The sequence below is a fragment of the Phoxinus phoxinus genome, assembly GCF_949152265.1.
Source record: "Phoxinus phoxinus genome assembly, chromosome: 25".
NCBI lineage: Eukaryota > Metazoa > Chordata > Actinopteri > Cypriniformes > Leuciscidae > Phoxinus > Phoxinus phoxinus.
This window is the reverse complement of record NC_136900.1, coordinates 9,513,961-9,526,570: the sequence shown is the minus strand read 5'-3', so window position 1 is coordinate 9,526,570 and position 12,610 is coordinate 9,513,961. Positions and strand designations below refer to the sequence as shown.

The following is a 12,610-nucleotide window of genomic DNA, read 5'->3' as shown; positions in this document are numbered from 1 at the left end:
TTGTTTAAGGATGCATTACTGTTTGTAATGTAAGTCCAGAAACAAGTGGTATTTTAAACGTCAGCCTTTTATGGTTTTTATATTCACCAAATGTGGGTGTTTCTGCAACTGTGGCCACTTTTGATCTTGTGAGCTTTTAGAAAACTAACTCTTAAATATACACTCTCAATAGTAACATTTGTTTATTAAGAGTATCCGACAAAGTAGATTCATGCATCAAATTAAAAATTCTGCAATTCTTTTTTTCTGAAAGCCATTATTATAATCAACTACAATGTCACAAACTCCAACGCATCTCAAATGACGTGAATTTGAACAGTAACAATAATATGAGGGCAAAGTAATAATAGGTTTCCAAAGCTGTTTTTAATGCACATTATTTAATTAACACTCATAACATTGTCACATGGTACCCGTTACATTTATAGTCAGTTAGACACTAGTTATGATGGACCTGAATGGCAAGACACAATCCAAGCTCTTTTTTTATGACAGAAAAGCAGAAAGTACCATAATATACAGTAGTCAACATTTGAAGTGGATCAAAACCTTTCATCAAAGTTATACATGAATTTTGAACAATACCCGTTCTTGTCTTAGGACAACTTTGATTAACCTTTTTGATTCACTTCAAATGTTGACTACTGTATGTACACACACACACACACACACACACACACACACACACAGATTTAGTGGACAAAGTAGAGTTAGTACAGGTAGGTACAAATGTATAGTATTAGAAACAACAGTGATTAATAACTGGATATTTGTTCAAAACAAATGCAAAAAGTGCAATAAGTGTTATCTTCATTATGGGACATTTTTCAATCATTTTGGTTGATTTTGCTGCATTTTGTCTGAATTTCATGCTATACATCGTATCATACATATTTAAAGCAATTACACTGATGAATCTATGCTGTCAACTTGTTAGTTGTCTTAGTGTTAGTTAGTTAGTTAGTTAGTTAGTTAGTTAGTTAGTTAGTTAGTTAGTTAGTTAGTTAGTTAGTTAGTTAGTTAGTTAGTTAGTTATTGTTAGTTATTGTTAGTTATTGTTAGTTGTCAACTTGTTAGTGTTTTTATTATAGCACAGGAACAGGAAGTAGAAACACTGACGTGTTCAGATTCCCAGAGTGTCTTTGGTCACCTGACATCCAAACAGGACATTACCTACACACACACACTCGGACAGATCGCCCACTGACACACACACACACACACACATCATCAGTGTGTGTCAGAACTGAAGAGATTTGCTGAAGCGTCTCTTGATGAACGCTGAGTGAATGTGGTCTGGAATGGAGATCTCACCTTTCTGAGAGCGGATCCATGACGCTGCCTTCATGGCCACAAACTGCCACTCGACCCGCTGGTCTATTTTACAGCCGTATAACCAGATCAGAGCCAGGAGAGTGGCCCATACTGACCCCTCCACCTGTGTACAGACCATCACACACTGCATTAGTTACTGGACACAATCATCACTGTCTTATTATTCATCACATCTCTCACCTGTGCTGGTTTCTGATTGGTCAGCTCATCCTCCGTCTTCCCAAACGCATCAGCCAGTGTGACGTCCAGATCCCAGCAGCCCGACGCCTTTTGGAGAGAAACCAGCTGGAGTAACGGGTCCTTCTGGGGATCAGGAGCAGCTGAACACACAAAATTATATATTTTTCATATTATGTGCATAAAATTAGTTTAGAAGGACCTTTGTCCTTGACAAAAACATTCTAATACTATATAACAATAATACGCATTTTTAAATAAATCAAAATAAAATCTAATGAATTTCATGACCTAGTACATTTGTCAAAATGTTCAGTATAAAACAGGGCACACGTGCAATATTGTATCCCTGTGTGTGTGTGTGTGTGTGTGTGTGTGTGTGTGTGTGTGTGTGTGTGTGTGTGTGTGTGTGTGTGTGTGTGTGTGTGTGTGTGTGTGTGTGTGTATACCATCACTCTTGCTTTGAGAGTTAGTTTGAACAGTCGGGGCGGCTGCAGTCTTAGAACCACGGCGGAAGAAATTCCGAACCTCTTCAAATGACAAACAATAATCATTAATCATGAGGTGACGCTGAATTTTTGTTTCACATTTAGTGACACTGTGTATTCATTGTATTACTTGTCATAAATCCGATGTTCAGTTTGTTTGGAGTCCCTGGAAGGAAAAAAAAGAAGAAAAAAAAAGAAAAGAATCAAATGAAAACTTATTTTTGCCCTCAAGTGAAGACCACAAAAGAAGTTTCCCATGAGTGCATTGGGGCTTTTACCTTTTGTTCGCATCACACAGTAACATACGTCCTCCTTTGAGAATGAAATTTCACCTCCAAGATGAATGTTACTCGCTGCCCACAAAGAACAGACAACACACACATATTTATGATATATTAGTAAATGACTTGTTTTAAAAATATATATATATATATTTATTAATTGGAGGGGGGAGGGGGTGTTACCATTTAATAGTATTCCAGATCCATACAATAAATCTGAAAAAAACATTTGACATTTGATTTCTCATATTAAGGTGAACACAAAATCCATATTATTATATGATTTCTTTACTAAAAGAAATGACATCATTATGTCTTTAAATCATGACAAACAAATTAACTCAAGTGTGGTTAAAGTTCAAGTCAACTTTTCATTACATACAAATAACAGATTGAAATAGTCAAGCTACAGTAAAAGCAATGTATACACACACAATAGCTGTGTTTCCACTTCCGGGGCTTGATTGGGAATAAATGGAAGCAGGTGCTTTTTATGTAAAATGGTAAATGGTTTGATGATGTGCACTCCTGACACAAATTAATAAATCAATGTCACGGTAAAACAATTTTTATTGTAAAACATTGGCCAAATATCGATGCTGGAATCTTAAGTCTTTAAGCAAAAGTTCGCTTTTGTCATGCTCATTTTGCGATCTATCTTGTTTTAAGTCAGCTGGTGAAAAGGTGGGGTTGTGGGACGTCCTTCTATGGAGGGTTGGGTTTAAGGTTGGGTTTTAAGGTGGCTACTGACCTGACAGTGGAAACACAGCATGATTTTAGGCTCAGTGCTTGAGTTCTGAGGCTACTGGCCCCAGCCAGAACATTGTTAGCCCTGGCTTACACTGGCCCGACACTAACCGTGTGTCTGCACTCTTCTGTGCAGCAGGGGTCCTTTCACAGTCTGTCTGCTGTCTTTATTAATGGCAATGAAGGCTGTATGAACACTGCTCACTCCTGCCTGAACACTGAGCTCCACTATCCTGGTCCTGATGCCCTCAACCTCTACACCACATGGCCTCTCCTCCTGCTCCAGAGAACGGATCCGGGTCCGAGCCGCCAGCCGGTGGACGGACAACCTGCAATGACAAGATAGGCAAAAACTGTTTACTGGGATTCATTATGGACTTAGAAAAGAAAATAACAGATGCAATTAAATATTATCAAATTGTCAGTAAATAAACTACTTAAGAAAAAAGGAACTTTGATATGGATGCACTGATACTTATTCTGGCCAATACCAATAAGCCAATAATTATTCGCTGAAAAACAATAATTGGCTGATACTAAAATGATAATCAAATGAGGTATCACTGTCTATATAGTAATGGATTGTTAATTTTGTAAAGAAAGTCTTAAAATGCTTTGATTAAATAGAGGTCGGATCAATTTATTAATGATTTCGTATTATTATCATTATATTATGATGTAAATTGATGTACTTGAAAAATAGCATGTGTTGCATGTAACATGTTACCCCAGCACTTGTTATAAATCTAGTCATTTAAAATGCGTTTTAGAGGCCTGAGCTGTTGTCCGTGTTTGTGTGTTTTTGTGTGTGTTTGTGTGTTTTTGTGGGTGTTTGTGTGTGTTACCCAGTTTCCTCAGTTGGTTTGAGGCAGAAGTGGAGCTGGTTTGTTACTGGTTGATCTTTAAGCCTGTATTTGACTGTCACTGTTCCCTCAGAGCCTCCTGAACTCTATAAGAGAGGGAAAATGCAGATTTCTATTATCTAAAGTAAACAAATGAGGGTGTGTTCACACTTGTAGTTCGGTTCTCTTGGTTCTTTTGGTCTGGACCTAAAAAGATAATTATACATTTGGTCCTGATTCGCTTCGTGTTCATATTGTCATTTTTAAGACCGAACCTAAAGATACAAAACAAAATACTTTTATGATTACCGAACATCCAAAACAAGGAATTTTGATCAGGTGATGTAAAATGTGTAAAGGAGTCAAAACAGCGTCAGGAATCCCTCCGTCACACTGTGGTGGCAATTTTATGATATTCATTGATCTTTAGTAAAATATAGATGATTCAAAGAATGTCACATGTGTGTCTCTCACTTGTAGTGAGAGAAGATGATGTTTATATACCTGGGAAGGCAGAAGGGAGAGACACTCCAGAGAACAGACGAACAAGGACCTCTGACCTAGATGTCAGAAGGCCATTTGGTGCAGGGGGGCTTATTGGGCCAACTAATGTTATGGCTTCCTTGTCTATGGAAAACTACTGGATGGAAAATTACTGGGAGGAAGGCTCTGGCGGAAGAAGGCCTTGAAACTGAGATAAAAGCTAGTTGAGTCTGTCCGGGAGTGTGTCACTCTTCTGCACAGGGTATCAGCTGTGTATTAGACTGCTCCTATTCTTGCAAGAATAAATACTTCTATTTTATAATTTGACTCTGAATGTCTCTTACGCAGTGATGTTTGTTTGATGAATTTTTGCCACAACAACACATACAAACAAAGATTTGCAAGTGAGACTGAACTGTGATGGGAAACATCATGACTATGACGAGAAAAACCTTACTAGGGTCGCCTTTTTGTGACATCAAGCCCTGGTTTTGGTTTGTTTAGATGTCTTTGGTCCATGTTGCGTTCATATTTCAGTCGAACCGCACCAGAGTTCGTTTGGAAGCCGACTGAGACCCGTCTTTACAGCGCTTGTTTGTTGAGCACCAGAGTTCAGATGGCAGCGTTCACACTTATTCATATGAATCGCACTAACAGAGCAATCACACCAGGGTTCGTTTTAATCCAACTAAACATGCCAGGTGTGAACACACACTAATTCCCATTAATGATGCACATGCTATATCATCCTACCTCTCCTTTAAGTCGGCCGTAAATGAGTGCCCTTTGACCCTGGAAGAGCACTTTGATGGGTTGAGACAGTGTGTCAACAGTAACGCCATCTGGAAGGGTCCAATCCACAGAGATATTAAACACAGGAGGCTGCAGCGCAAACCTGAGGGACTGCATCACCTGATATAGTTTAAGAGAAAGAGAAACCATTGAGACATTTGACTAGGAAACATTTGAGCCTGTGAAATCCAGTGGAGAGCTTTACTTTGGGCTGCATGCGGTCGGTGCCTGTGATGAACTGAGCGTGACCAGATCCTTCCCTGGCCATTCCTGTGATGAGGGCGGTACTTGCACCCTCACCAATCCCGAATGAGAAACACCTGAACACACAATAAACTCTGTTACTGTAAGTGACGAAGAGATGAATGATGGGAAGATCAAACCCAGCAGACCTTTACCTGTGAGAGTGAACATGATGTTTCACCAGATCCAGCACCTCTTTAGTGTTTCCCACCTCTCCATCAGTGAAGATGAACAGCTGAAGAGAGAAAAGCATTGATTCATGAGCCTAGTTTATATTTTAACACCAATGTCAATGAGTAGTTGAGGTGTTGTTGTACCTGTCGGGGGTGGTTGGGCTTACAGGGCTGACTGTAGATGTGTTTTAGAGACTGTAAAATCTCTGTGTCGCCCAGGTCTGCTCGCATTTCCTTCACTCTCTTCAGAGCCTTATCCATTGTCTTCTGTTTGTACTCGACACTCTCACTGCAGTGAAACACACAGTCATCTACTCTCCTCTCACTTATCAAAATATCATTAGAATATTTTAAATGCAGTTACTAACGGGTATCTCTAACTAACTATCTCCTCTGACAGATTTCAAAACTGAATATCTGAATATCTATGAATGAAGATCTAGTTACTAACGGGAAGAATGACTCAAAATGAGAGCCAAATCCATAGATATTGAAGTAGCATCCCATGGGCAGACTCTTCAACAGGGTATCTGCACATTTTTTAAAGTCAAATTTAAGGCTTTTTAAGACCTTTTTAAGACCTTAGGAAATCAAAATTAATACCGTACATTAGGGGTGTGCAATATTAACAAAAATAGATCTCGATATTTCTCGAACTGTCAAATTAAATAATTAAAATCCATCCTTGCAGTGCAGAGGTGACACAGAAGCGGCATCCGAACTGGCATTACTACATTTACACTTAATTTGCAATTGCATAAATAAAGCTATTCAATATTTAAATATGAAATGATTTATAATTTTAACATTTTAATTAAAGGGTACTTTAAATATGAAACTAAACCCGCCAGTAGGTGGCAGTAAGTCACTGTCTTAATAAGCGAGTTGTTGGAGTTTTATTCAACCGATTTGTTCAAACGGCCGATTCATTCATTGAATCAAATGATTCGTTCAAAACGTGGATTTCAGTTAAAAAAAAAGAATCGCTGTCTGTTGGACTACAGTTTCATTATGAAATTCTCGTCGGCGAAATAAAGGGGGAAACAAACAATATTGACAATATAAAAAGTAACACACAATGTTAACTTTATTGTTAATTTAACTGTTGTATAAAATAAATAGCACATTTGCAATTGTGCACAGGAAAACGGCACTCTTGCTCGTGATATTCTAATATAACAACATAATATGATATAAATATAATAAGACAAAAACTCCTTTGGGGACATACCTATAACTGCACTGACACATCACGCAGTGAAAGCAAGCATGAGAGACAAACGCGATGTCGGCTCGCACTCGCAGTGCCTCGTACGTAGTTTAAACAATGATTACAATATCATAGACAATCCTAAGCACAAAGAATGAACTTACTATTGAACTGACATTTACTCGTTCTCTTATCCTCTCCTCTCGCGTGCAGGAGACAGACGCAGGCTAATACGCTGCCGTAAATGACGTGAATTGTCACGTGAACAAGCAAATCCACAAAGATAGAATAATAATAATAAAAACTACGTACGCTAATTAGATCGTTTTCATTTGGAAAGTATTTAGATATGCCTAAGTCAAAGTGTCATCTAAAATTTAAGACCTTTCATAGGTAAAAATAAGACTTTTCATAAGTAAAAATAAGAATTTAAGACTTTTTATGGTCTTAAATTTTAAAAATCGAATTTAAGACCTTTTAAGACTTTTTAAGGATCCGCGGGGACCCTGTTCAACAGTAACAGCAGAGTGTCCTGTAGAGAGACATGGAATGGAAACATAATGAAATAATTGTCTTATATTTCACTTCATCAGCAAAGCGGCTCTGTTTCTCTGGTCAGAATGTGAGAGGAAAAAATGGCAGATGAGGTTAGCCTCACTTGGTATATCAACCAAACATTGTAGAGATGTGATTTACGTGATTTTAATTTAAACTGCTCCTGCTGATAATCTAGCGGCTAGGAAGAAAAAGATTTTTCGAATATTTGATCACCAGCAAATTTACCAAGCTCCTACTTGGCTATTTTTTCTTAAACTTTTAAGTTAAATTTCTGTCTAAAAGTAAAAAAACGTCTGCCTACTCTATTTTAAAACCCATAGAGTTTGAGTACCGGAGTAACTACTGCATTTCTGCTGTTACATACATCATTATCCTGAGATACCGTGTTACCAAATACCGGCACATGTCTAATGTCAAAAGACCCAAAGGCACACTTAAATCTTGCCTTTGCAGTTTCTATGCGTGTCTGTGCCCCAATCCCACAATGCATCATGTAATCCATACTGCCCGATCTGTCCATCACGAAAATAAACTCTCCTTGTGTTGCCAGTGATGACATCACTTCCTCTGGGAATTCTGGGTACAAACTTATCATGACCACTGGGTCCCTCATCAGAGAGCCTGAAAGAGAGAGAGAGAGTCAGTGAAACCTTGATCACTCAATCCCATAATGCCAGTGATCTGCAGGTCCGACCTGATGGGGCAGTGGCCACTCCTGCCTCCACTATAGCAGAGGGCTGATGGGGATCCTGATAGTACAGAAACAGCTCGACGTCCTTATCAAACATGTGACCAGGACTCAGATTCACCTACACACATAAAAACACATGCATAACACTGCTGTGCTCACACATCCAGAAAAACACATGAAGACACACACAGTACCGTAGCCTGAGTGTGATCCGAGCGCAGGAACACTAGAGGATCCAGAGTGCAGTTGGACTCAAGTTTGGAGATGGGCTTTGGAGAGCTCACATGGACACTGAGAGTCAGCGTGTAGGGAACAGCTCCACATACTGATGAAATCTCTGAGACTATACCAGCTTCTGAACCTGACACACACACACACACACAGAGAAAGTGTGTTAGAATCAGCTTCTCTCCGCTAATAAAGTGTGTGTAGCAGCTGCTGTACCTGCTGGTGTGTATCGGGGGTTGAGTACAGCCGGCAGACAGAAGCGCAGCGAGTGGTCGGCCTGCACATCGAGCTCGGTGACGTAGATGATGGTGACGGCAGCGTTCTGACCCGGCGACAGACACCCGACACTTAGTCTGAACACATCAGGACTCTCTGCGCTCTCTTCCAGCAGAAACGCCTGCTGACCCGAACTCACAGCGTCATCATACCGATCCCTCGCCTGCAAAACACAATTATATTACGTGGTGCAAAGTAAAAATTATATGCAAATACGCTTCCTACAGACTTATATTTGGACTCACGGTTTCTCTGTCTTGCACCTCTGCCACAATCTCCTGCTCTCCGATCTTGGCACTGAAGTGGCAGACAGCAGCATCAGCGGGCAGAGGGAACACGAACAAGGCCTCCAGGGGGCGCTCTTCCTCATTCACATACAGCAGAGTGGAGGAGACTGTGGAGACATGATCCTGAACACGAACCTCCACTGAGATGCTCTTCAGAGGCACTGAGTCACACAAACCAACAGAACAACATCACAAATACACCTCAAATTCAGCAGAACAACATCACAAATAAACCTTTACAGCAAATAAAACAGAGCATCTTAAATACACCTAAAATACAGCAGAACAACATCACATCTCTCTGAGAAATAAATAAAGGGTTTAATAGACTCCATCCCCATAAATAACAGAATAAAAATACTTGATAAAATAGAAATACCTAAATTCGGTTAAAATCGACGGTTATTCACTGTAAAGATAGTTTGCCGTTTCAAATTCAGATTGGCTAACGTTACAAATCCGCAGTGCGCTGTTGTATACATGTATGCACATAATTCTTCATTATTTGTGAATTCTGGTGACGCGGTTGCCTGGTCACTAGTTAGATTAGAAGACTGAAACCAGTGTCATCTTGACCTGTACAGTGTGATTTATTTGTGGTTGTTTTTTCCCGCAGCTTTTGTCCGTCAACGCCTTAAATCCACTAGTCAGGATTCAGGAATGTGAAAAAGGCGTTATTCATTTTTATAATTTCCATTAAACACACAAAAACAATCACAGCAACATATAAGTGTTAAGTTAGGAAACGGGTAACTTTAACAGTCAAAGTAAACAGGTGAATTCATACCTAGCTCGTTTTTCTCAGTCACAAGACCGCAGTTCATCATTCTCACGCTGCGTTAGAGGAAATGACGGTTTTACTTCCAATCGAAAGTGAAACAAACAACGAACCTATGCCTTTAAATCTTCACAGACCGACTCATTTATGCGAGTAAATCTTACGTTTTTTAACGTTTCTAATGACGCCACATGTCTGTCGGGGTGTTGCACCCGTTCTTGGTTCTGTTGTGTTCGTGGATGGGTTCGTCCAGAGCCGTTGAAAAACAGAGTTACGACACTCCCATAGACTGCCATAGGAACTTTGGAATGCGGAAGTAACGCGTGTCGTGGAGCTGCCGATAGTTCCAAACACTGATAGTTCCAGCACTGAACCCCATTCATTTTCAGTGTTTCCGAAGTACGTTCGCTGGTAAGTTGACAAAATTACTTTATTTTTGACATTTCAGCGCATTAGCCGTCCTCTCATGAATCTAGTCAGTAGTTGTTATTGGAAGATAATTGCAGTTAGCTTACGTGACCAACACTTCACTAACGTTAGCTACCAGTCAGAAATGTGTAAATTCAATACTGAGGTCATAGTTAAATGTGATGTTGCACTACATTGTATTCAGAGTTTTTTTGGCCAACCTTATTTACATACATGAAGTGGTCAGAATATTACAAATACATCTGGATATAAAGCAAATAAGTACAGCAGCACCCCCACAAATAAGACCTCAATGCTAAAAAGTGTAAATTAATTTACACCTCTATGACAGTATAAAAAATCCTGAACATTATAGAAAAGCAGAATTTATGGCTGATATTTGTATATACAGTATCATAATGCAATAAAAATATAAAATTATATTTTCCCTAATTTTCATAATTTGTTGGATGAGCAAAATAATCAGCCAGCTTCTTCCATAATGTTGTTGTAAGAACAACAATTTGAATAACAATAGTGGTTTGTGTATATATATATATATATATATACTCATATATATACTTGTTCTCAATTCATTTCAAACAATACAGGAGTACAGAGAGCCAAAATAACAAATCATGACACATGCCCAAATAGATATGGACCTAACTTTAGGTGTGTTCTCTCACTTCTGTAATTTCAACCTCGTGAAAATGTTTAGGAAACATAGGCTTTCAATGTGTATTTAATTTGTCCTTGAATGTATGAACTTTAACATCGTTTCCCCTTTCTTTACCACTCCTAGTTCTGTCCACCCGACTCGACTCCAGACCTGGTCTCCTCTGGGGTCTGTGACACGCTCTGCTTCTGGCAGGGGAATGCTCTCACCCTAACATCCAAGTATCTATAGCATTACTTAAAGCGTGGAGTTTGAATGCTTTTGTTATCAATGTATGGATAAACATTTGAATGATTCTCGATTCACCACCAGGTCTCCAGATTGTCCTACAGCTGCGGTGGAAGAATGCAATGGCTCTATTGTGAACACTTGTATTCCTCTTCTGCCATCTTTCTCTCCCTGTAGGAAGTCAAACAAGTTTCTTTGAAGACTTATACCCTCTCCCTAGATCTATTATATAATTTAAAAAAAATTGTTGAATGCAATTGGTTGCATATTTTTTACTGTTGACCAAACTTCTTTCTTGACTTAAACTGAGCAGCTTTAGGCTAAATGATATTCACTTGTTGTGCAGGTTTATGTGAATGTATTTTAACATAACACAGTAAATACTGTAAATGTATTCTACCTTATGGGAGCAGTCCCCCTTTCCTCCAAAGTTAAACGCACAAAAAATTATTAAATTCAAAGGACTTTATTGACATGAAAGTTTCAAGAACAATGTGTGTGTGTGTGTGTATACACACTATCAGTCAAAAGTTTTGGATCGGTAAGATTTTTTAATGTTTTTAAAATAATTATTTAGTTATTTTCTGCTCACCGAGGGTACATTTATTTGATTAGGGGGAGAGAGCAATATTGTGAAATATTATTATAATATTATTCAAACACCTGATTCTATGTGAATATATAGTAAAGTGTAATTTATTCCTGTGATCAAAGCTGAATGGTCAGCTACATTATTATCAATGTTAAAAAAAGTTATTTACATTTTTATTTCAGGATCATTAGATGCATAGAAGGTTCAAAAGAACAGCATTAATCTGAAATAGAAGCTTTTGTAACATTAAACACTACCGTTCAAACGTTTGGGGTCAGTACGAACATCTATTTATTTATTTTGGGGGGGGGAGAAATAAAAGAAATCAATACTTTTAGATGAATTAAATTGATCAAAAGTTACAGTAAAGACATTCATAATGTTACAAAAGCTTCTATTTCAGATTAATGCTGTTCTTTAGAACTTTCTATTCATCAAAGAATCCTGAAAAAAATTGTACACAACTGTTTTCAACATTGATAACAATAATAAATGTTTATTGAGCATCAAATCATCATATTAGAATGATTTCTGAAGGATCATGTGACACTGAAGACTGGTGTAATGATGCTGAACATTCAGCTTTGATCACAGGAATAAATTACATTTGAAAATATTAAAATAGAAAATAGTTATTTTAAATTATCATAATGTATGCAAGTATATATATGTGTGTGTGTATGTATGTGTATATATATATATATATATATATATATATATATATATATATATATAGTGTGTCAGTGTGTGTGTGTACAGTTATTATACACATAGACGTGTGTGAGTGTAACTCCATTTTCATTTCAACTGACCACACTGTTAACGTTAATGCCGTCTCTCCATTACAGAAATTTGCAGCAAATGGTCGTTGCTGTAAATGTATTCTACGGTATGGGAGCACCCCATTTCCTACCAAAATTAAACACAAAAACGTATTAATGCTGTGTTTCTGCTACTCCCCAGAATTTTTTTTTTTAATATATGTAAGCAATTCAAGTGTCAACGTAATAATCAATGTACATTATACGTCAATATTTACCAATAATTGCTGTAAATATGGCTGCTGCTGTCTGCCCCGCTTAAAATCATTGGCTTTGTTTGGAACTATTGAGAG

General features: G+C 38.1%; 1 protein-coding gene across 1 annotated transcript; it reads right to left on the bottom strand.

Moving 5' to 3' along the window:
* Positions 1 to 346: 346 nt before the first annotated feature.
* On the bottom strand, positions 347 to 9,750 carry LOC306993882 (von Willebrand factor A domain-containing protein 5A-like). The gene is made up of 20 exons (XM_079604032.1): positions 9,599 to 9,750; positions 8,770 to 8,972; positions 8,465 to 8,687; positions 8,215 to 8,381; positions 8,024 to 8,138; positions 7,762 to 7,950; positions 6,013 to 6,091; positions 5,706 to 5,850; positions 5,544 to 5,623; positions 5,351 to 5,465; positions 5,107 to 5,265; positions 3,874 to 3,977; positions 3,140 to 3,357; positions 2,465 to 2,497; positions 2,279 to 2,353; positions 2,131 to 2,166; positions 1,962 to 2,042; positions 1,516 to 1,655; positions 1,315 to 1,438; positions 347 to 1,203 (listed from the first exon to the last, which is right to left on the bottom strand). Exons 1-20 carry the CDS (start codon positions 9,636 to 9,638, stop codon positions 1,124 to 1,126), a joined length of 2,406 nt encoding a protein of 801 aa, XP_079460158.1. The 5' UTR covers positions 9,639 to 9,750; the 3' UTR covers positions 347 to 1,123.
* Between the last annotated feature and the right edge of the window lie 2,860 nt (positions 9,751 to 12,610).